This window comes from Manis javanica, chromosome 5, assembly GCF_040802235.1.
Source record: "Manis javanica isolate MJ-LG chromosome 5, MJ_LKY, whole genome shotgun sequence".
Lineage (NCBI taxonomy): Eukaryota > Metazoa > Chordata > Mammalia > Pholidota > Manidae > Manis > Manis javanica.
Genome location: NC_133160.1, coordinates 115868785 through 115894926, shown reverse-complemented (window position 1 = coordinate 115894926; position 26142 = coordinate 115868785). Strand labels below are relative to the sequence as shown.

Sequence of the window (26142 nt, the reverse complement as noted above, 5' to 3'; positions counted from 1 at the left end):
TCAATGCCCTCCACAAAGACCACCTGGAGCAGCTCTGCAATTGACAAGCTGGGCTTATCAGGCACTGCATAGAGGAGAACATCCACAAGAGGCAACCATGAGCATCTCGATACATGTTGGAAGGAACCTATTAAGAGATTTGGGCTTTGGTTGGCTAACCTGGGGGAAAGTCCAGAGAAGGGGGACTTTGTTCTAGATTGGAAGCTGTAAAAAAGCATGGACAATTACATGATTGAATATCGCAATAATATAATTCTTACCTATAAGTAGGATAGACTAGAAAAGGATTAAAGCTGTAATTGGTAAAGAATTCACAGTCACTAATAAAGGATAATCTTGGCAAAGAACAGGAAAAGGTCACACTAGACAGGAACAGATACTATTCTGGGCCACAGTGGGTAAGAATTATCGTCAATTCCTTTGTGCCAAAGACTCTTGATGATTTCAGAAACCCACAGAACAGTATTTTAGTAATACTATGCATATCTATGTCTACATCACATTCTATACAATGGTTCTGGATATGTCATTCAAGGCATTTTTCTGTCCTCTTCAATAATGCCTATGTTAAAATACCTTTTCTATGGTCATTTCATACAGTTACCTGGTATAGGCAGACCCTACCTGACTAATTCAGTCAAGTTTCTGATGTCCAGAGGGGTAAAAATTGCCAAGTGTCACTGCTTGCTTTTCAAACTATCTGTAGTGAAGAAAGTTTCTTTTCACCCTAACTAGTCTCAGACTGGTAGTTTTGTAAAATACAATAAAAACATTATATATTTAATATGTGATTTACATAATTTGATAAAGCAAGACACAAAACACCAGCTCCCCTTTTTCTTTATTATTAGACTCAACACAAATACAGTAACTCAGTCAAATTGCTATAGAAGTTCATATATATAGTCTCACTTTCTATATTTATCACAAGCCTGAGTCATCTGCGGACACATTTTGAGTACCATTGTTTTTTTTTTTTTAATTAAAGTATGCTGCTTAATACAAATTAATTCTGTCTGAAGTGCTGTCCATTTCAAACTCACATAGCACATCACGGGTAGCGTAAGAAAAAAGAGGTAAGGAATTTCACTTGAGAAGGATGCTTCTCTCTTGAGTTGCTAAGAACCCCCTAACCTTAGTGAAAAATAAATCCCTAAGGCTGATTCCTACATGCAACAGCTTCAAACGACACATGTAGAAAATAAGATCACTGGAATCCTGTCTACAACAACCTAAAACTAACCTAATCAAAATGATTAGATTTCCCATCCAGGTAAGGTTTCAATGGCATTCTCTTCCATATCAGGAGATTTAACTATATATTTGCTGAGCAGAGATTTTCCCATCGGTATTTTTAGGTCAGAGGTGGCTGTACTTTCTACTAGGACAATTTGGATTTGATTATATAATCCCAGACCCTCCCTGGGCAATTATGTTATCTTAGTATCCCTGCTTAACTTTCTAAAATCAAGAAGGTCAAGCCTAAATCCCTAAATGGCAAGTTAAAGGGAAAAAAGTGTTGAGACATCAGCTAATCAGCCAAATTTATTTACAGTCTCATCAGTTAAAATTCCTACTTCATCTCTGTTAAAGAAGTATCCTGTCCATTGCAATACTGCAATTTTAAGAACTTGTCCCCAGCTTAATAAAGTAGCCACCAGTGTTTGTTGATTTGGTCTCCGTAACCCTGCTTCTTCTCTCCCTGCCATCATCTTCATTCTTCCTCCTGGCACATAGCTGCTATGAGCTGAAAATGATAGAAAAGGCTTCTGTTTCTCCGTGTGTACACAGTCAGCACTGCCTGCTATATTAGCCATGAACGTCCTTTTCCTGGGTGAAGCTGAAGGCCTGGGCCACTTATCTCTGGCTCAAACCTCAGTCATATTCATAAAATCACTCCAGAAGGTACTCCCTTTAGCCACAGATTCTAATGGGCTTTGACATTTCTGTCAAATATTTTGACACGTAAATTCTATGAGAAATGTAACATCTTTGAGCTCCAAGGGAACAGCACCATGACGATTCTGTTCACCATTTCACAGTGCCTGGAATATTGTGTAGAGTAATTGGCTTCCTATAAGTATATTTTAATCAATTAATTGACTAGTGAATCAAAGAATGGAAAAAATGAATATTTGTAGCATACACTGGTATAACATGCACACACTATATCAAAATATACATAATGACCACAGTTAACACTGTACCTTGAAAATGAGAAATTAATCCTAGTGATTTATGTTTATTCACACATTGCATCTTTTTCCTTATCCTTATAACAATGTCATTACCCCAGATTTCTGTACCATGATTAGATAATTTGACATGTACAGTAAGAAAAATACTGATTGCTAAGTCAGGTTTAAAAATCACTGTGATAATCCATTAAAATAATTTCCTGGCCTTTTATTTTTCTTAAATTGATTTTCAAGCCTATATCCCAAGTTCTAAATCTTAACTGAGGAGATAAAAAGTACATAATTATTTTATCTATAAAACTAAAAAATAACAGCAAATTAAGTTTTATACTCAATATATTTTAAATATTATTATAAAACAGTACCTTTTATATAATTTATTTCCTTTTATATCTTAGCAGTATTGAATCAAGTTCTCTCTTAGCAGTATTGAATCAAGTATTGAAGAGTGTTCTAGAAAGTGCTCTCTTTTTCATTATTTTTATTCAATGACCAGTAATTCAAGTCTACCCAACCTTTCTATAGAATGAGAAAAAGCTGAAAGATTCCTGGTTTTCAAACCCAGAACACAATTCAGCACCAAATGTGAAGATGTAAGTCCTAATCTAATGGAGTCCAACTCCAAGAGTTAGATCTGCTGTTATGTACTGTACTCAGTTTTCTGTACTGACTTCTAAAACTCTATGGAATATCGAGAGGCAGTGAAAGCCTGAAAAAATAAAGCCTAAAACAATGAACTCACCAGCTTTTGGTAAAACATACGGTTTGGGGTTGGGTTTATGCATATGGAAGATGATAGCAGAATATTCACAGTATTGTGGGAGGACCAGCCAAGGTAGAATAATTATAAACAGGAATGTAAGGAATATTTTTAGAACTCCCAGAAGAGTGACAAAACAAAGGGAAAAGCTCCAAACTCCCAAGAAATAGCAGCCTGGCAACCACAAAAAGAAAAATGGTTCCTCTTTTTGTACAAAGCCTTGGAGTCAACTGTGGTTAGAAGAGGCATAAACACTGACACACTTTTCAAATAACACCTGGCGATACAAAACAAAAATATTTCACATCTGCAGAGTATGTAAAGAAAGGTTAGTTACTATTGACCTCAACAACAAAACTGAAGAGCAACACATGGGTATTTTATTTGAAAATAAAGAAGAAAATGAACCAAAGCCACCATACAGAGAAAAGTACATCTCATGTTCATAAAGTAATGCTATTTGAACAATTCTGACAGAGGATCTGCTCATCTCCCATTGTAACACTCTGTGGGGAAGCAGAAGAATGCTTTCAAAATAGTTTAAGAAGATACCCAAAGTTTCCACATAAGAAGTGAAATACTATCATTTTGGAGGCATCTGTGTTCCTTTAGAAAGTTTTCAGAGGACTTTGAAAGAAATAAAACCCCCAATGCAGCACAAGTGAAAATATAAGCAAAAAATGTTAAAATATTGTCTTTCATTTCTTGAAAGCATGTTGTCCTCATGTCAAAATTCAGCCAAAGCACACATCTTTGACAGCAAAAGGTTTTCTAATGTTTCTTCCTGAACTTAAAATATAATAATGAGGCTTCCTTTCCACCTCTACCTTCCAAACCATGCTGAAACCATGCTGTGCTCCCAAACACCTGCAAACACATACACACAAAAGGGAATGAGTCTTACCAGACCATCACAGTTGCTAATGGCAACAGAGGTTCCTGGAATGTCCATGATGTCACCAACATAAGCACAGTTAGTCTGCAAAGGCTCTGTTTTCCCAATTCTTTCTGAAGCACTTCCTGGTTGATGACCATTAATGGGGTTGGTTATATTCTCAGGCACCAGAGATGTCTCCTGCCATTCCACAACAGCCCCAGGAGCTACTAGCTGAGTATTGGGCTTTAGTCGCAGATGAAAATCTCTTCCAAATGCTGTGATGTTAAAGAACAGCTGCCCAGAGTTGGAAGACACGTCCCTCGTTGACCTCTTTTTGTGATTTGCAGAAAGAATATGGGAGAGATAGTGTCCTTCAAAATTTGTGCTGACTGGGGTCACCAGCTCATACTCTCTCTGTTTCTTTATTGGTAAATCTGTGGGGTGAGAAATAGAATTGTAGAACCCTGTGCAACAAGGGAACACAGGAGTACGTGACAGAGGCATGAAGTGCCCACTTCCCTGGACTGTGCGTCAACTCGCATAATGGATATATTCCATTTGAATCATCTTGTAAGTATTAAACTTTGAGAACTCAAATAGTTTCTCAAATGCACTTAGATAACCCTGTGTTCAATAAATCACTTTAAAAATTGTTTTAAAGTTTATTGTAATGTGAATACTCATATCTCATTAACATGTTTGAGAACATGGATGTAATGCTTCCATAAGCTACAATATTTAATCAAGACATATTCCCAACTGATTTATTGGTGGCATTAACTGACACCTGAAGAAAATTTTTAACAAAGTTACTATCACGTAGGAGAAATTTTTTTCTGATGGTTTTAATTTTTCCCTATAAGAATCCTAAAACTTATACTAATTACAATAGCTACTTCATGTTACATCTACCATAGGCCTGTAATTTATACACTGCAGTTTCTGATGCTGTAGTTCATGCATTTTTTCCACCAAAACCACCTTAACAATCATACTTCACAGGTGAGGAAACTGACATTCAGCAGGTATGTGTCCAAGATCAAACCACTGTGAAGCTCAGATGTGAATCCAAGTCATACTCCAAAGCCCATGAGCTCATTCTGCTACAACATGTGTGTCCCATAAATCACAGAATATTTTCAGAAAATGAAAATGGGTAAAAAATAAGAAATAATAATCTATAAATTGGATGTTCAGATACAGGCTAGTCAAGAAGAAATGACATTGCTATTTTGTACCATATTCCTTACGTGAGACAGGTACTCATTGGAGTATGAGTGTGTATTTGGGGCCTACCTCACAATTTGGGTGAATGAATAAAGTGAATTTCACAATTGGAACTTAACTCCCCTAATTTAGCCAAATGTGAGTATTATGTCCACTAAAATGCAAACATCTTTGAAAAGATAACACATTGAATGAACCATTAATTGAAATGATTTTGAAGGCAGAAAACAGTGTTTATTGGAGAAGGAAATGAGGGCAACAAGAATGAGGAAAGCACACATGGAGAGGAAAGTCTAAAAACATGAATTAAAAAGTTTCCCACCTTGGAAGAAGAAAGGGGGTATTATGATTAGCATGTATAATGTGGGGGATGGGGGAAAGGGGAGGGCTGTGCAACACAGAGAAGACAAGTAGTGATTCTACAACATCTTAATATGCTGATGGACAGTGACTGTATGGGGTTTGTGGGGGGGACTTGGGGTGGGGGGAGCCTAGTAAACATAATGTTCTTCATGTAATTGTAGATTAATGATAACAAAATTTAAAAAAAAAAAGTTCCCCACCTTCATAATTCTAGCCTAAGATTAGTCCTGCAGTGTGTTAAAGTACCCTGAAAATTTTTTAAATGCTTCACAAATACTGCTCATCTACAGCAATTGCATTGTATGTCATCCAAAAGAGTACGAGACCCAAAAATGAACCTACCACCTATGCTTTTAGAGCACCATCCTAAAATCACTGTTTTCATTATTTTCTTTTTTCTTTAAATACCTCAAACAATGTATAAACTACCAGAAGGCAAATTAAGGTATTTTGCAATTTGGCAACACCTGAAGTGCATGTTTGTTATCATTATGCTACTTAAAATAACCAATGTATTTAAACAAAATATTCCCCTTTATTAAATGCATAGAGCAAGTTAACACTGCTGTAAATATTTATTAAGCAGAGAGTAAAGTGAAGCCTGGCTCCAACACTGGGAGCAGCAGCAATATGATCCATGCTGTGGGATCATGGACCCCACTAGGCACCAGTGTGAACACAGCCATGAACATTGCTCTCTTATAGCCAAATCTATGAGGAGTGCTGTGGGTGCTGGCTCAGGGAAAGAATTCAGATTTAGGGAATGAACTCAGGTGTCACAGGAGCACAGGGATGCGGGGGAAAGCTTCCCCAGTGAGGGATGAATCAGGACTGACAAAGCCTACCTGAAATTAACTCTAAATCCCTTAAAGACAAGGAACATCCCATTCAACTTGGTATTCCCGGTGTTATCTAGTACAAGAGTTGGTGCATGCCAAGGTCTCTTGTCAGTAAGATATGTTTAACCTGTATTAAGTTAGTAATGCAAGTAACCAGAGCACCTTTGCTTTGTCTCCAGTGCTACACACTCTGACTTGTAAGACACGTTACCCAAGGCCCCCAAGCATCTGGCTGCACCAGTAACAGTTAGAACTCATTCTCTAACCATAGGTTTATTGTTTCAAGGGAAGGAGGAAGCAATTCTTAATTTTAGTGGATGGATTTGCCATCTCCACTGAAGGGAATTCACATAACCAAAGTCTAGACAATATACTGATGCCTGAATTAAGTGACTGGAGAAGTAGAAAATGTGGGAAGAAGGCAGGAAGTCTCCTCCACGTCCAAGAGGACACCCAAAGCCTCATGCTCACAGTAAACTATGTGCCCTGGATTTCCTGGAACAGTTCCATTTTTTTTGCTGTCAAACAAATGTTCTGAATTTTTATTCAAAATAAAGATGGTGTATTTCTAATGCCAAATAATAAATCATTCCTAAAATGTACACATAAGGAACTTCTGAAACTAAGCCTTAAATGAGTCATTTTCTAGTGGGGAATTAAGATAACCAAGGGAAAAGGTGTACTCAGGAACCCTTCAGGCTAACAGCCTTCTGGAGGGCAGTTTGCAGAACTGACAAAGGAGCTACCAGGTCAACTGTCATTTATTAGCAGAATAAATACCAGGCATGGTGCTTTGTGCTCAACTCTAACTCTCACAACAATCACAATAGGTAGATATTATTATCCCTAGTTTGTAAATGAGAAAACAGGCCTAGGCTAAGGCCTGACCTACAGCAAGCACGGAGCCCAAGGAAAATTTCAGTTCTGATCATTTTAATGCTGAGACCACACTCCTGTACTCCCATTCATTACGGAATACATGGAACATCTTGCTGTAGATTTCTAATGAAAGATCTTACTTATCAAGGAAAACTACTACAAGAATAATGACATTCTTACTAACTATAGTCAGCCAACCAACTCTTCTAGTGTAGCTTTAAAAATTTACTTTTTCACAGCCTTTAACTTCTCTTATAGCTTTTAACTTCTCAGTTGTTGGGAGAAAAAAAAGTGGGGGTGTAGAGGGTAAAGCTTAAAACCAATCAAAAGTATTTTAATCTCAGATTACAATCATATAAGCAAACTAAACTGTATCCAATGTTAATTTACTGCATTGATAAATTACACATTTCATAGGCCCCAATACTTCCACAGAGCAGGACAGCCCACTGCTAACTGCACAACCAGAAAGCAGCTAGTTAAATCAATGTACCACCTTGAACGAGTTCTTTACTTTCTCTTAGGCTCAATTTCCTCAAATGTTAACTGGAGATTAGTAATAGTTTGAACTTCATAGGTTTTGCACAGGATTCAATAAATTTTAGCTATTATTAATTTACAGGTAAGTTAGCTACTCATTAAAATATTGCCCATGTGTAATTTAAAATGTGAAACTGTACAATTGTCATCTGAGATGGCTGAAGAGCCACAGCAATAGGTTTGTAAAGGTTATTATATAAGCGCAAATAACTAAAGCCACTGTAAAGCCACATTATGGTCACTAACTCCCCAGGTATGACTCAGTTGCAGTGAACTTCCCACGACCCACCAGCACCAGTGCACCTGTGGTCTATCCGCCTTCTGGTACTACGGATGAATCGTCTGGGGTCTTGCTCTACTTGTTTACCACAACTAGCTGCTCTTGCCTTTACAAGAACAATTCCAGAAATTTGTCCTCTCTTTTCTCCTCAGTTTTCCCCACATCACTAGATCATTCCCACCAGCAAATACATAAGCTGCCATCATATCTCCCATCTTTAATTAAAAACCTGATGCCACCTCCCCCTCTAGCTAATACCTAATTACTTCACCCCCTTTTACAGAAAAACACTTCAAAAGATTAGATATCTTCAGTTTCTCTCTTCCCATTCTTGTTCTTTCTGGAATCTGATCCAAGCAGGCTCTTGTCAAAGGTCAGTAGTAGCCTAACTCCACGTTGCTGAAACCAATAATCAAAAGACTCCACCCTCTTACCTGCCCTATCGCAGTATCTGACCTGGTTTATAGCTTCTTTCTTCTGTAAATACTTTCTTCAGTTAGCTTCCAGGACCTTTCTCTTCTGGTCTCCTCTTTGCTCTCTGGCCACCCCTTCTCATTCTCCCTTCCTCACATCCCTTTATTTCCATGACCCATATACACTGCTGTACCAAGGACTGGTCCATGGACTCGTCTGCACCTACCCTGTCCAGTGTGCTGTGCTCATCCACTCTCAGGGCTTGAAACGCCTTTACAATCACTTAGCCCGGGCTTATTCCATGAGCTCTGCTCTTGTCAATTCAACTGCCTACAGATCCTGTCCATATGGACATTCACTAGGCACCTCAACATTTCCAGACTTAAACTTCCTATCTCCCTGCTCCCAGATCTGCTCCTTCTTTCTCCCACTAGTACATGGCAACTCTATCCTCCCAGATACTCACATTAAAAACTTAACTAAACCATCCTTAACTCTTCTCACACCACAAACAAAATCTTTTAACGAATTCTAGTGACTCACACTTCAAGACACCTCCAGACTCTGACCACTGCTCACCACCTCCTCTGCTAATTCCCTAGTCCAAGCCACTATCATCTCAGTTTTGAATGTCTCAACTGTCTCCCTGATTCTGCTCTCCCCCTTCATAGATTATTCTCAAACCAGAGACTGAGCAGTTCACATGGCAGGTCATGTCACTCTTCTTCTCAAACCCATCCCATGCACAGTAAAATGGCTCACAAGGCCTTATAGTCTGGCACTGGGAATTATCACATCTCACAGTCACTGTGCTCCCTGTTTCTTCTGCCAAAAGCTCTTCCCTGCAGACAGCTGCATGGCTCACCCCACAGGTCCTTCAGCTCTTTGCTTAAACATAACTCTCTCAGCGAGATCTGTCCTGACCACTAGGAACCATTTCATCAGTACCTATTCCCTCCCACATGTTAGTTTTCTCCACAGAATTTGTCACCATTCGACATACTATAATTTTATTGATATATTTGTTTATTCTTACTGGCATACACCCTTCATGAGGGTAGGGATTTTTATCTGTTCCCTTCTCTACTGTTCCCCAGTACCTAAACAGAAACTGGAGTCACTCAAATATCCATGAATGAGTGAGTGGGAGCAGTTTGAGCTTTAAGGGGTACCTAAAATTAGAAAGCATTCTCTTCTCCCCAAATAGCAATGCATTACCAAGCAATCAACTACAGACACCTACACAAGTTGTCATAATGCCTCTACAGCCAGGTTCTTGCCTGCAAATGTTGTAGACACATCTCACAATTCCTTCTGACCAGCAAATCAAACATGTCTTAGTATCCAGGTCTTACATTTTAGGCTACTAAGAAGAAAAAAAAATTTTTTTTAATGGATCTAATCATTAAAACAGACTTTATGGAATGCAAACACAGCCCCTCATACTTAGATCAGGCAGCAGTAAATGAGCCCTGCTCTGCAGTCCCTCCAGATAGTCACAGAATTGTAACTATATAGGTCAAAATTAAAAAGACCTTGAAAAAACAACTAATACTTCTCTCTTATAATTAAGGCATCACAAGAAGATGAAATTATTTTTCCTTAAGTCAGAGATGGAGTGCCTTTAACCAGCTCCTGCTCTTTATGAAGAGCATTCTTTGAGCATTCCAGGCTTTTCCCACCATCACTCACCCTTCCCCTGGCAAGGAAGGGTGACGTACAGCATTGGTCAGTCTAGGGAAAATATGTCTGCATGGCTCAGCACCTCCCTCCTCGTTCTTCGCAGGAATGACCCTGACAAGGAGATCATCTTTTCTCTCACTGCACCAGGGGCAGGCCCTGCCCCAGCCCAGTGGGGCGGAACACACACTGGACAGGATGCACTGTCAGCCCGCACACTTCCTACCCCAGTGAGAGCCTCCTGTTCTCCCTGGCCTTGTTTGTAAAAGATACTTCTGCTACATCTTTATATTTGCTATTTCTCTACTTGTTCCCCAGGCAGGTAGGAAGGGTACATCATTATTCAGGATCTGCTCAGAACATTGAAGTACCTTTAAGAAAAATCACATCTCTGCTGGCAGTCTAATTATAACACTAATAATTCTCCATATCGGGGAATTCTTTTATATCCAAATTCCTCATTTTGAAGTTAAACTTAATACCTTCTGCCTCCTTGTGCTGCATGAAAAAACACATTCTTGTGTATATAGGGATGTGTGTATATGTCATATGTGTATACATCTCTACACACACATACACACACACACACAAATACTGCACACAACCTACATCACAGGATTTGAGGAGGCAATGTTCTGTTTCCATATACTTAAAAGACCTTTGAGCTAGTTAGACTCTCTGTTTTAATGTCAACTACATTAGACTTCTCTAATAATTTCCAAACTTTAATCACTTCTAAAGTTTTGGCCTCTTCTATACATTCCTGTGTTCTAGCATAATACTCACATAAATAGGCCCTCAGTAAAAACAGTTGAAAGAAAAAGAGAAATTACCTCAAAATGACACCTGGATGGGTTTAGTTGTCTGCTGAGAATAATGTGTCAAACACACTCTTCACCCTTAAAATACCTACACCAAACTCCTTATTTTCACCTAAATAGTCAGCTTGCCTTTCTGACTTCACTATTTCTATTCTTGATGCACTGGTTCTCCCAACACCCCAGGCTAGAAAATTGACCTCATTTCAACTTCCCCCATTTAACATCATTCAAGTCCTACTGATTTCTCCTCAGAAATTTCTCTCAAAGTAATATCTTTTCTTCCAATCACCATCTCTAACCTCAAACAATGTGTAAACTACCAGAAGACAAATTAAGGTGTTTTGCAATTTGGCATCATTGCAATTTGGCATGCTTGTTATCACTGCACCTCACATTGAAAAAAAGCTGCAAATGCCAAGTCCAAACTCTCCACATACAATTTCCAATATTGTGTAAATTGTATAAATATACAATACCAAATTATATAAATTGTACCAAAATATTATGTAAATCATTGTCAGGAAAACTGTTTAAATTCCCACATTTAAAATGCCTAGGTTCTACAACTAACTACCTTTGTGATTATGTCAGTACTAATGTCTAAGAGAGTAATCATATTTAACTCATAGGCCTATTATAAAAATTAAATGAACTAGTCCAAAGTGCTTAGAACACATTTGATATATGGTAAGTGCTCAATGTTAGGTATGAATATTACTATGTTACTCTGTGCATAGTTACAACTGGCTCATCACTACTTCAGGATAAAACAGATTCAGAAAATTGACATCTTTTTTCCATGTTAGATCTGAAAATTGCTCAGATGACCATTTACTAATCAAATCCTCTTACTTCATATGTAAGAAACTAAAATTCAGAGATTAGGTAACTAAACCCAAATCAGAATTTAACATTACCATTTAAGGCCCTCTGCACTCTGTCCCTAACTTCTTTCAGACCTTACCTCCTGTATTAGCTTGGAAATATTCCACTGTGCTCCCTAGACACAGCTGGATCCCACCTGCCATTAAAGCCCCACTCTACCATCTCCCCACGACAGCTAAGGAGTGCTTCTCCATCTGGGCAAATCCAACCTGGCCCCGACAGCCTATCTCATCTTTTCCAAGCAACCATCCTACTAACTTGTCCAGAGTATAGACCTCCCATCTAAGCTTCCTTGCTCTCACTTTGGGCACTGTTTGTATCAAAGTCATAGAAATCTATGTGGGAAAAAGTTACATGCTTATGTCTCATCCTTTCAGAGATTTTAAGATCTTTGGAGCAGCGGTGTAGTATCTTAACTATGTTTAACTATCCCCTGTATCCATCAGTCTTTGAGGGAATAAAATCAATGGCTATATTTAGAAGTGGGGCCCCATGGGAGGGAGTATTCTCCCTGTGACACATAGCCCCTGCTCTGGATCACCTGAAATCTTTCACGCATTCAGTCACATAAGCTCACAACTGAGGGCAGGCAGCTTGGCATCCTTCTAATAATGTTGTAGAGTGATACCCACATGTCTCCTAGAGGATACTAGATGTCTCCAGCACATTATGAAGGACATGCTATAGCACAGTAAGAGAACAGAGGTGGAGAGTAGTGTATTCACTGCTGCAAGGACCTGGAGTGACTGCAGTACAAAGCTCACCCACATCACAGCAATTTTCAGCTGATCTAATTAAGACCAAAGCTACCCCAGGCCCACAGAATACTGAAATATTTGTGATCTGACACAATGGGACGTCAGTTCCCTGGCACAGAAAGGAGTAGGGCTGATGTTGAGTATGAAAGTTCTGGAGGCAGAAAACACTGTGCTTGAACTCTGGTTTCAAGCTGACACACTGCTTTGGCATCCTACAAGTAAATTAGTAAAATTAAGACTCAGAGAGGTTGACTGTAAAATAAAGGAGACCCAAAGAGGTAGGGTACATAAAGGGCTTGGCCCATCAAATAACATTTTAATAAATTAAAAATTAGCTTATGTGATAATCACCATGACCATGACCATCTAGAAGTCAGTTTCAGTTTCCTTCTGTGTCCCAGCCGCCAGCAGAGCGCTCCCCGCTCTATTCCCACCCCATTCTAGGGTTTCTGATGTGGTTAGAAGGGACCCTAAGCTCCCTGTCAACAGTAGGCCTGAAGTCCAGGAAGCTGTAACAAGCCATGCTCCATTATCCGGCCCAGACACAAGGATTCTTTCCCGAGAATTGGCTGATTACTATAAAGGGGCAGTTCACACAGGCAATTTCCTTGATCAGGTAAACACTCTCAGTGTGGAAATATCTGGCCACAAGAATGAAATCAGATACACATTTTGAAGATCTCCTAAAGCAGCAACTTCAACAACACTTCCAAATTCTGAGTGGAGGGTAAGAGAATGACTTTCATGAGTGGTGATAGGAGCCAGCTTCTCGAGGAAAGATGTAAGGGGGTTGGGAGTGGACGTTAAAGAGGACACCACACGCCGAAGGGCTTACCAAAGCTGGGAACACTCATGGAGCAGGGGACGCATCTTCTCTCAAAGGCAATTAAAAATTAATTGTGACACATGCTGAAATTCTGAACAAAGCCAAATTCTTTATTCCCTCACTTCGTCTCCTCTAAGCTTTTATCTCCACAAGGCAGAGAAATGCTTTGATGTCTTTTATTTTAGTTACAAACCTGTTTTCACAGTCAAAGATTTTTCATCAAGCTGCTTGAGAAAAAAAAGGCAGTATCATTTTTTTTACTCATTAAGAAAGAACAAATAGTTGTGAACTTAAAAATTCCTCTCATTTTTTTAATCTGGCTTTCTCATAAATATTTGTTGCAGTTGCACAATGTTTATGTTCAAGAGAGTCATTTAGGAAAGAACAGAACATTCTTTAGTGTTTCAGAACATGAAATCAGGTAAGAAAAGATCTTTCAAGAAAAGAAATAGCATGAAGAAAAATGTTTTAAAGAGAAATATCCAAGTATTTTCTTGGTTTGCGACATCTTAAAATGATCAAATCAATAGGAGGATAACAAACAGAGATGATTTATTTTTTTTTAAGTGAGGCCCAAATGCCATAATTTTAACATTCCATCTTAGTTTTTAAAGTAGGACTTCTACTTGTTATATTTATCATAATTAGAAGTTTTATAGACTCAAGAGTGGTATGAGACATTCTATAAATAAATATTTTTCGTATGTCCTTCAATTTGTGATGGATAGTACTTTTAAAGACAAATACTGAGTCTGGAATTTAAAGTTAGGAAAACTGGCATTTTTCCCCAGGCTAAAGGCTAGAGAAAATAAAACAGATAAGAAATGTGGATAGTATTTTTAAAGGTTTTCACTGAAACTTTACTTGTGATATTATATTTTCCAAATCTAAAATGGTCTGGCTCAGTTTGACAAAAATATTAGAAAATAAGACAATGCATTAGGCCACTGTATTAGTTTCACATTGCTGTTATAACCAACTACCAGAAACTTGGCAACTTAAAACAATATGAATTTATTATCCTACAGTTCTGGAGGACAAGTCTGGAATAGGTCACATGTAGCTAAAATCAAGGTGTCAGCAGGGCTGCATTTCTTCTGGAAGCTTTAGGAGTAATCTGTTTCCTTGACTTTTTCAACTTTCAGAGGCTGCCTCCATTCCCTGGCTAATGGTTCCCTTCCTCCATCTTCATTGGACCAAGTTTTTCTTATGCTACCATCTCTCTGTCTCTCTCTTTCACCTCCTTCTTCCATTGATAAGAACTCCCCTTTGGATAATCCAGGACAATTTCCCTATTTTAAGGCCAGCTGATTAGCAACCTTAATTCCATCTGCAAACTTAACTCCTCTTTGCCATGTAATGTAACACACTCACAGGTTCAGGGATTCAGATGCAGACCTCTTCAGGGGCCATTATTCTGCCTCCTACAACAGCCATTTCCCATGCAATGTTCTGGGAAGTCTTCACAGCTATGCCATTATTGCATGTGTATGCCTCCCAGGATTCCTCCTCCTTTTTCTTTAACTGCACTCCGGCTTTCCCTTAGGTATACTTAGTCCCTATAAATTAAGGCTGAAATGTTTCAAGCCAGGCCAGTTGGAACACTGCATCCCCTGACCACCGTGAATGTTCAAGGATAAGCTTATAACTCAAGCCAGGTAGCCATAAAAGCCCTACCTACCAAGGTAATTTACTGGAGCTGTCAAAAAAGAAGTGCTCCCAGGCGGAGAAAGGTAAGTGCCAAATGATTTCTCTCATTTGTGGAGTACAATAACGAAGCAAAACTGAAGGAACAAAACAGCAGCAGACTCATAGACTCCAAAAAGGGACTAGTGGTTACAAAAGTGGAGGGGTTGGGGAGGGTGGGTGAGGAAGGAGGGAGAAGGGAATTCGGGGGTATTATGATTGGCACACATGGTGTGAGGGGATCAGGGGAAAGACAGTGTAGCACAGAGAAGGCAAATAGTGACTCTGTGGCATCTTACTACACTGATGGGCAGTGATTGCAGTGGGGTATGGGGGGGACACGATAACAGGAGTGAATGTAGTAACCACATTGTTTTTTCATGTGAAACCTTCATAAGTGTTTATCAATAATACCTTAATAAAAAAAAAGAAGTTCTCCATCTGGGGGTGGTGAAAGGTAGAATGACAGCCTAGAGATGCTGGTGACAGTCTTCGCCACAACTTGAGGGGCCGCCAATCTTACCCTAATAGAGAAATAAAGCCACCCTCAGAGGCAAAATAAGAGAGTGCGGGGAGTGGAGGAAGGGAAGGGAGAGAGATTCCTGACATTATTTGAGCCCCAGATCCAGCTATACCTGATTAACTAATAGATTTAGTTTTCCTTAACCTATGTGTCAATTGGATTCCTGTTATTTGCATTCCAAGAAGTCACAATTAATACAGAAACTTTCTCTCAATGAAGTGAAAGGAATTTCAATAAATAAGGTGAAAAGAAGGGAAAGAATTATGGCTGTTATACACAAAATATAGTTGGTGTGGAATCCCTGTGGAGTAACTTTTTGCACCATTCCTTCCCAACTCCTCCCTCTAGTGCTATATTCCAATGAATTAGCAACACTACATTAAGATATCAACATGAAGATAATATATGAAAATAGAACTCTCCAAGAGCTGTCACATGGCTAAGTGGTTGGATAGTTTACAAGTCTATGACACAGTAAATGGAAATTCATGGTGGCAGGCAGACCTACCAAAAATATAGGGATTATAATGAGGAGGCTCTCCTTGAGTAGAAGTGTTTTTTAAAAGCCACAGACTGACATACTAATCATAATACCTATTATTCTAGCTAGCTTACCATGTGTCAGCATTTTATGAATCGTCTACAACTCTATGAAGTAAGTAGTAAGAGTATCTCTATGTTACACACAGGAAAGTGATGTTTTGAGAGGTTAAGGTCAGCAAGCTCAGAAATAAGTGGAGTAACTGGTGACTAAACCACATCATTTAAACCACACAGTGAACAGTAGGTGCCCCTGACCATTTGCTGGAAGAAAGACAATAGATATAAATATTAACAGGTCCTCTACTAGATATACAGGTTAGATTTTAGATTAAGGAATGGATTTTACATGTAAAAGAGAGGTTTTTACATAAAAAAGAAAGAGAACTCAAACTCACATGAGTAATGAATTTCAATCATTCTTTTTATTTTTGTGTTCATATATACATATAACATATGCTTATGAAAGATTGTAGGAAATGTGATTTAACATCTATGATCACAGTACTTGAAGATTCATATATTTAATCCTATTTTCCTTTCTACAAGTTTCCTAAGTATTACTTCTGTTTTTATCAGTTATTTCTAGAACAGGATAGACTGCTTCATGCTGCTCACAATGTATTCTAAATTCCATAAAGGTTCATCATACTTAATTTGTGGTAATCATTTTTATAAACAAGAAACTGATATCTTACTACAAAATCTCTCCTAGGGATTTACAGTTAGTCAGCAAAGTCATGTAAATGAATTTGGGATATTAGGATCCATTTACATTTGGGAAAAGAGATTCCTAATCTAGGAAACTCTTCCAACACTTTACTATCCATTCTGAAGAATACGCAACTCTTGAATACTAGTCTACAAAGTGGATGTATTTTCCCACAGTACTAATAAAATTACAAAGCATTTTTATAATATAACCGCTCACATTTTGAGGTACTTGATAACTAGAAAAATGATGAATTCATTGCACTTTTCAGAGATTGCATAACTATTTTTAAATTATAAATTTTAAACGTTAAGAAGAGCTGAGCCAAAACTAAATTAAAATTAAAATATAAAAAACAACACATCAATGATCTATATATAACACTGTCTGGTAACATTCATTACCATGAGAAAATTGGTACCACTGGGAAAAGATAACATAAATAAAGGTCTATTGGTATGATGTGATTAAAATGAGCTTTATAAGGTGTTTTTAATGATATGAAAAACTACAATAAAACGTTAAAACAAAAAGAGATAAGCAAAAAACACACAATCTGTGTATTAAATGAAGACTGAGTAAGAATATGCAAAATTATAACAACAGTTTGGGTTTGGGGATGGTTGTCATAAATCTGAGGAATAGAGAAAAGTTAAAGAAGACAATCAATCCGTCACAGTGGGTAGATGTAAAACATCTATAATTAGGACAAAAAGTAACTAATTAACAATAATAATTCACCAAATAAGAATAACTGAATTAGCACAGTTTAGGGGTAAATGCTGATGTCTACTATAGGAACACCAAAGAGAGGGTTCTCAAAATTCTGGTAATGGCAATCCTCTTGGAGGGAGCATTCGAGTTCCATCTAAGCCATCACTGTCAAGATGTATCCAGCCAGGTACTATAACCAAACTCTTCATATGGAAACCACTCATATTTTTACCAAGCAGTTTGGAATTGTCCCTCGCTAATGGATTTCCAAGATAACGTTGGCTATCCATAAACAAAGAAAGGATATTTAGAGATAATCATCCTGGAAGCAGCGGTGACCATGGGGATTTCTTAACATTTCTGAGCAATATTATGATTATTTGATGCAATGTCAAAAGAAAAGAGTGAAAGTATGGGGAAGAAATATTTCAGCTACAGCAATAATTTGCTAGTGATAGATAATGTAGTGCATCTAATATCATTTTCAAATAAAAAGCTGAAAGCATTTAAATTAACCATTATAATGCTCAATGGAAGGGTGGGAGTTAAATCAGTAAAGTCCAGTGCATAATCCTTAGTTATAGAATAACAATGGCTTGGGTCTCTAAAATTCTAAAGTTTGCAAAAGATCCTTTTAAAGTCACTCTGTACCACTTTTTAGTATTGCTGCTAGCAAATCAGGTAGATTTTAGTATTAGCTTCTTTTATTTCCCTTGATGCCAGGAACAGATCAAATGACCCCAAGTAGACATTAATGCAGACATTAGTGGTGTTTCAAACCTGCATATATTTGAATTCAGTTTGCTAAATATTCATTGAGCACAAACAGAAAAGCATAAAAAGCAAAAAAGCCTAGGTCCTTGAGCTTGCCCGGTGAAAACAGAAGTCACAAGAAGCCCTGATAACAACAGAATAATTAACTGTATAGCCATTGTCACCATCCTCATATTCTTGGGAACCAAATCAACCTGGACAGGCACAGAACAAAAGCATTTAAGGAAATTGAGAGCACAGGTAAATCCCAATGTTACTCCCTCTTTGTGAGATCTATGCATTGAATAACAAATATTTGAGGCTCCCAAGGCACCAAACCCTATTTATGTACTGGGAATAGAGCAGTCATCAAAACAAAGCCTTTGCTCTCATGAAGTCTACACTAGTGGAAATGCTGACTATATATCACAGACTAGGTAAAGTGACTCACACTGAACCTTGAAAATAAATATCTGTCAATGACGAAAAATGATTTCTCAGTAAATTGGATATTTGAGAGGACAAGATTAGCAACTTTTTTTTGTTAAGAATAAAAATGTAATGGAAACTGATACTGGGAAATAGAAATAGGACAGAGAAAGATGGATATGCCCCAGTTACCAAAGAAGGTGTGGGGAAGGGAAGAGAGCTTACCGCCAAAGCCTGTGCAAGGACGATAAGCAGGCAAGCTGAGTGGTGGCTTATAATGAAACAAAGGACTCAGAGAATTCTTCTTCAGATTCTCCAATTTCTACAGAACTGTGATTACTTTCTACGCCACATGTGTCACAGAGCAAGCCACTTATCCCAATAAGGTCAGTCAGCCAACCAACTGCCACAATTACCCTAGGCATCCTACCAAGGCCATATTCTGAGTCAGACATGAAAGAGCTCCCTAATATGTACAGAAACATGTCAGCGGCTTCATGACACATATATACACAGTGCATACACATTCACACATGCACCTGTGTGTGTGTACATATGGATATAGATAGGTAGATAGTTCCTCTCTGGTTGACAAAGGAGCAGAGGTCAAGGTCAGTTAAAAACCTATTTGCATGTCCCCCCCCCAGTGAGTCATACTTTCCCATATACCAAGGGAGAATAGAGAAAAAAGAAGCAATGTTCCATACAACACACTATATAGGTGACATATCTATACATTTTCTAGTCTGGCCCCATCACAAATTGCCTTCTCCCCACCTAAATGAAAGCATTTCTGGTCTAGACAGTTGAAGCATAATAGACCTACATATTTTTTAAATTGGTAACCTCAGCCAGGTAAAACAGAGCATAAATTGGGTGGTTGTTTTTAAAAGCATAAAACAAGTGCCAATATCAATCTAGCCTGTTAGAAGCCCAGAGAGTGGTTATCCTTCATGCAGGGATAGTGCTGGGAAGGTGGCACACATGTCACTAATGTTCTACTTACTAAGTCCAGGGCTAGTCACACAGAAGTGGTCTCTCCACAGAGAATCAGCAAAGTATACACTTATATTCACTATCCTGCAGGTATGCTATATTTCAATAGGACATATTTACTTTAGCTCCCTAATAATTTGTGGTTTGTCACTAATTTCTTTTCATCTCTTCCTGTGACATTAAATTATCCAGAGATTATTCAGAACCCTGGTATTTTCCCTAGACAATTTGCAGACCAACAAATATATAAATTGATTAATTCTACAAACCTTATTAGTCTTTACTAATTATATCATTGATCAAATATCTCCTCTGGACAGTTATATAAAATCACTTAAAGCAATTATTGGAAAAAGTCCCTAATTATATGTATAGGAATCATTTTACCAAACTTCCTGGTTAGTAATTCCCTTACACATAGGGACAGAAGAGAAAAATCTCACTACTACTATATATATATCTTTTAAGACATACTTTTAAATCCCTCTAAGGAGCTATATAAATAACCCACAACCAAATGATAGCTACACTTATGCTATCACAAGACCCGTGAGTCAAATCTATTTTTTATCTTCATTTCTTCTCTTACTCAACTTGAAAATGGTAAAGAAAAGTGGTAATAGTACAGGAGAGGAGTTGCATAGAGCAGAGGAACTTGGGAGCAAGTAAATCCCCAGCAATGCAACTCAAGAGTGCCGGGCCCTTCAGTCTTCCCTGCTGCTACTCAGCACCCTCCCACGGACCTTAAGCACACCTGTACCACTTTCTTCTCTGCAGGAAAGGGCTACCAAAGCAATTCACACCAGTGGAAGGACTGGACCAGTGTCTAACCCAGTGCTTCTTATATGGGTGCATGCTGACTCAAGCTGAGAATTTAATCAAAGCAATAGATTTTATTCCCGTGTTAGAACAGGTAATCTTAAAACAGCTTTTTAATTAACAGATTAAAAGCTGGGATGTTTAAGTAGTCAAACGTTAAGGTAATAAAAAGATGGCTTTCTTTTCCCTACTTGTTTGAGCATTGGTTTAAAAAAAAAAGGCTTCTTTAAAAGGGTGTATTGATGGCTTATATATATATTGATGTATCAACCACAAATGAGAAATGTCTCTTCATGGACACTATATCTTAAATGCAGTTCTCAGTCCCTCTCCTCCCCTTTACCCTGCTCCTACTGTGGAGGTCTAAGCTGGGGGAAGAGTCCAGCAATGCTAAGCAGTGAGTAGCAAGGAAGCAATCTGATCAATGCTGATACACAGCTACATGAAGACCCCTCTGGGCCTGGATCATGGGGTCTGTCCATTAGTTCCCGAGTGTGGAATTCCCCCAGCTCTCTCCATGCACTGCAGCAAGTAGCTGTGTGCAACCTCAAGCTTCATTCTCTTCAAATCTAAAACAGACACAACAGTGTCCCTACCTCCTAGTGCAGTTGTGAGAATTAGATGTCATAACATACATAAAGCAATTAACAGTGTGTCTGGCACATAGCTTATGGACAAGGAATTGTAACTATGTTTGCACTAACAAAAATTTTCATCTAAAAGATGACTTTATAATATCACATGACAAATACAGGATTTACAGAGACTAACACTCTGCCAAAAAGAAAAATGATCTTTTAAAGTAACACAAGTTAAATGTGTATAAAAAGCCTTTCAATAGAGCCTGGCTTCTTGCCAGATGACTTTCTAACTCTGAATTCAGAACAAATAAATTCACATAAACAGCTTCAAAAAAAGACCATGGACTTTGGAGTGACCTGTCATAAGGCACTTACACTCTCTGAGCCTCAGTCTCCTCACCCATAAAGTGGGAATAATTCCCACATCAAGTAATACTCAGGTTTTAGATGTCATTTGCAAAAGGCCTTAGCAGTATCTTGCACATTAGTAGATCATTATTTTAAAGCAGATGGAATAAGAGAAGTCATCAGAAGTTTTATTCAAAGCTGGAAAAGTTTTAAGAGAAAAATTTCCATCCTCTGTATGTCATTTTTCCCTTCTTTGTAGCATTCTTACAAATCAGATGTGCTCCTCCTAATGCTACACTACTTCATTTGTCTCCATATCTTCTTCCAGCCCTCCAAGGACCCTCCAAGTACCTACCAGTGCCTTGCTGAAAGACAGTAATAAATTGATCCTTGAAAAGCCCTGCTGCAGGAGAATTTTTACATCACTTTAACTCAGCCTAAGGAAAGTGAGACTCTCTTCTGGAAAGAGGAAGAAAAGAAGAGCAATTTACAGTTCCTGGACTACAAATTATTTTTTTAGCCACCAATGGGAGACATCTGAGAAACAACATTTTTCGTAGCTTACTTCATTCCCTACTTTCTATGGAGATAAGAATGACATATGACAACAAGGCTTACCTATTTGCACCATTTCTTCACTGCCAGCCTGGAAAGAAGGGGAGAAAGTAAGAAAAAGAAACAAGTTACTGTGTTTCATCTTATCACATTGTGCGTCTTATTTCTACCATTAATGCTTTTCAGGAGCTAGCTAATCAGGAGATGCTGGAGACCTGGATTGATACAGGCTGCACTTTGGTTTATAGGAGAATGAGCCAATTCAATAACAATTGGCAGCAAGGGGTAGTTTGCCTGTTTTAATTTTAATTTAACATTTATGAAGCAGGCAAAAATACTGATGTTCTTATTCTTTTCTGAAAACTGCAGATATTGGGTCAGGATTAGAAAAGAAACTCTGTATTTATACGTGCGAAAAGAAGCCTAAAAGGGGGCCTGATTAATCAGATTTGAGGTCAACAATCAACTAAATAATTCTCTACGTTTTACCCTAGGGCCAGATCAAGCAGTCCAGAGAAGCTACAAAAACTCAGGGTAATTCTGTGTCCAAAGTCCCACCAGCCGTGTGCTGATGTGATTTACTACAAACGGCTGGGCTCGTCCCGCTGAGCTTTCTCAAGGACTCTTCTGAGAGCATCAGGCTTCACCTTGAGTCTCCAAAGGGTGGGGGTTGGGCCGAAAAGAAACAGAGCTGCACTCAACTTAGCTTTAGAAAGAGGAGGAGTTGTGCAGAGGGGGAGGGGAGAAACGCAGCCAGCGCCTCCAGTCTCTCTGCCCAGAAAAATGCGGGGCAGGACACGTCCCCAACCCCCCTCCCCAACTGTCAAACCCTGGCCCAGTCGCGGTCCTCCCAGGACACGTGTCTACTGGATCGCGCCCTGTCCGGCCCGAGGACTTCCTGAAACCCCCGCCTCCCGCTGCCCGAAAAACCCGTGAGCGAGGAAGCCCCCGCGAGCCCGACTCGGGCTGCAGCAACCAGAGCCCTGGGATCCTGCACCCAGCGTCCAGAACTTCATTCAAGCGCCCAGACCGCCCTCCGACAAGGGGAATCCCAGATGGCCCAGCGAGGATGCGAACTGGCTGCAGTTTGTCACCAGGAATTGTTACGAATGCCGCAAAGTGGTGAAGCCCTAGGTGTGACAACCCTCCGTCAGCAGAGAGCCGTAACCTCCCCTTGCAGTTCAAAACCCCCCAGCACAAAAAGTCCCGCACGCTGCGCCCAGCCCTCAAAACGCGGTTCCTGAAGGCACAAGATAACAGGGAAGGATGGGAGGGGGAGGAGGAAAGAGAGGAGGGGGGAAGAGGGGAGGAACTTTTTCGGGAAAAGGTTGGGTTTGAGTTTTTTATTATTATTTTCCACTTACTTGTCCATCAGCTGAAGTCCTAACCTCTACCAGTGCGGCTGCTATCAACCAAAGTGACAGGAGAACCATCACGAGTCGAGTTCACTTTTCAACTACTGGGCAAACCAAGTGCCCAGAGCAAACCCCCCCAAAATAAGTTTCTTTTAAAAAAAAATTTTTTTTAAGGAAAAAAAATGCAGAAAAAAACCCCTGATCTTTCGCGCTTTGCTTCAATGAAAAGGAAATCTGAGCTCTGAGACTGGCCCCCTCCGCTCTGCAGTTCTTTCCACTTCACCTTCTCACCCCGTCCTCCCAAACAGAGCGAGCAGGAGCGAAAAGGTGCTGTGAGCCGGGCACGGGCTGCGCCGGCGGAGGGGGGAGGCACCAGGGGCTTCCCACTGGCTCTGCCCAGAGCGGCTTTCTGTAGGCTTTCCGAGCACCATGGGTCCCTAAGGTTAGCGCGGAGAATGCTTGGGTCCCCCGGAGCACAGCAGGGGGAAGTATACGCGGGCGAGACGAGCGAGCGGGAGCGGGAGAAAGAGGCAGAAGAGGGCGCCTCCGCGACTCACGCAGAGGTGGGGGCGGGAGGAGCCGGAGGGAGGAGGCGGCGGCGGCGGCAGGCGGAGGGGCGGGAGGAACGGCCGCTCGCCGGCTCCCGGTGCTCGCCGAGCGGTCGTCAGCGGGTGGCCGGCGCCCCGCGGGGCGCTAATAAGGCGGCCGGAGCCCCCCGGCGGCCCCTCCCGCCGCGGCGCCCACGTCACGCGGGGCCGGCGCCCGCGCCCCACGCGCCCGCCGGAGCCGCCGGGAGGGCGCGGCCTGCGCAGGAGGACGGCGGGGAGCGGGGAGCGGAGAAGTGGGGGGAGGACGGCGCGGGCGGCCGGCCGGGCCGGGGCAGGGTTCGAGACCGCGCGGGGGCCTTGTGGAGCTCGGGGTCAACCCCCCCCCAGCCTGAAATCCTCTCCTTCGCCGCCTGCTGGCGAAGGCTGCGGTCCAGGGGAGCCGCGGGCCCCCACGGACCAGACAGGCGTTGAGTTAATTATAGGAAGGGGTAGGGTCAAGGGCCGGTTCCTGGCTTTCGGAAATTCATCTCCTCCCACCGCCACTGCTCTCCCAGCCAGGACAGCCTACCCGAAGAGAACCCCCAACAGCACCTCCGCGGTTCTGTCCCCGCCAGACTCCATCCGCCTACCACGTTTCGCGGGGGTGATCCCTCCCCCGCTTTAAGTTCTTGTTTATGCTTTATTCGTTTATATTAGTTTTAAGATACCATGTCTCTTCTTTGACTCATCCGGATGCTTCCGTTTATCACTACAGTGCACAACCCCAGAGTGTTCTCCTCTCAGTAAGATTAAGTTATCAAATGATTTCTGCCCTGTGTGGCCCGGAGCTCCTGGGAGGGGATGACACCGACCTGGGCTGCGGAGAGGTGAGAGGAGCTTGCTGGAATCCAAGCCCAGGCCCGCTTCTCTGGGACAGACTCCCGTGGGCGCTCTCCAGGGAGGAAAGGGGTGGAAAACGAAGTATTTCCAACCTCCTCTGACCAGTTACTGACATATTCCCTCCCCAGACAGACCAAGAGAGGGGTGATTAGGCTCCAATTTAGAAACAATCTTCAAGACTTCAAATGGAAAGGGTCTTGAAGAAGCCTACCTAAAATAAAGTGTGTAGAAGCTGTTTATTTTGCTAAGGGATGTTACAACAAGTCAGTTCCTATTATTTTTTAAGAACGAGTTTAGAGGTTTCCTGTACTTTTGATTCATTATTTCAAGTTTGCATCTTTATTTTGGACATCACGAGATTTTGCATTCACTTACATGTAATCTGCTTAGTCCTCTCACAATCATATATCCAGGGCACTTACATACACCAACCAGAAACCAGATAACTAAATGGCCCCACCTAGTAACATGGGGCATTAGGTTAATTAGTTATTGGTTGAAATTATAATTAGACCACAGCACCAAAGTATCTCTAAATTACTTTTTCCTTTCAATTAAAGCCTTCAGCATTTTTGTAACCTGTCATTGACTTATTGTCCAGGAGTGATTTGAATTCTGTGCCTAGTTTTCTTATTAAAAAAAATAATCCTCGTGTTCTATAGATAAAAAGTATGTCTCCCAGGGCAAAATACCTCTAAAACCAAAATTAGTCAAAGGGAGAAATAAAGTTTAAAACCCATTTATAGCTTTAAAAAAAAAAAGAAAAGTATGTCAATTTACCCTAAGAAGTAAAGGAATACTCATATTCAAATCAGAAAACATGGGGTCTGGGCCCAGCTAACAGCTGTTTGACCTTGACAAGTCACTAAGCTCTATTTTGGTTTCCCCATATGAGATAGCTTAGCTCTGAAATTCTCTGATTTTAAGGAATAACAAATACTGTTTTAGCCATGAAATTACAGTAGTTCTTTTTGTGTTTATTTTACAGAGTTCAGACATTTGTTATCACCATAACTCCTGGCAGCACAAGCAATTCATGTGACTTCCATGAAAGCAGTGGCTTCAGACATTTTTTAAAGTGATCACAGACTGAAACGTGTTTTACATTGTGACCCAGTAAAAATTTCATGATTTAATACATACTACGTGCAACAACTCTAGTCTGTTTACTCTTCTATTTGTTTTTTTTCCCCCAATACTGGTCAGATTCACTTCATTGATTTCCCAACCCAATGAGTCATGAACCTTATTCTGACAAACATTGATACGAGAGCATATAATAAGATCTTTCTCAGATTCCAAATGAATTGAGTTCTATTTAATAAGGTTCTCCCAATACATCCTAAGACAAAGTTTC

General features: G+C 40.1%; 1 protein-coding gene and 1 long non-coding RNA gene across 3 annotated transcripts in view; one reads left to right on the top strand and one right to left on the bottom strand.

The window, feature by feature from the left end:
• Positions 1–23505, bottom strand: part of ADAMTS3 (ADAM metallopeptidase with thrombospondin type 1 motif 3) — a 277802-nt gene extending 254297 nt beyond the window's left edge. Inside the window, exons 1-3 of the mRNA XM_073237478.1 lie at positions 23368–23505; positions 22067–22094; positions 3863–4269 (exon numbers count right to left, since the gene is read on the bottom strand). Of these exons, the coding sequence (XP_073093579.1) occupies positions 3863–4269; positions 22067–22094; positions 23368–23436 (504 nt within the window). The 5' untranslated portion in view covers positions 23437–23505. The remainder of the gene's footprint in view (positions 1–3862; positions 4270–22066; positions 22095–23367) is intronic.
• Positions 23506–23548: 43 nt separating this feature from the next.
• Positions 23549–25940, top strand: LOC140849609 (uncharacterized). 2 transcript variants are annotated; one of them, XR_012131718.1, is made up of 3 exons: positions 23549–23685; positions 24661–24772; positions 25774–25940. It is a non-coding gene; the product is annotated as an uncharacterized lncRNA (long non-coding RNA). The 2 variants fall into 2 exon arrangements; XR_012131717.1 differs by having other exon boundaries at positions 23679–23800.
• Positions 25941–26142: the final 202 nt, after the last annotated feature.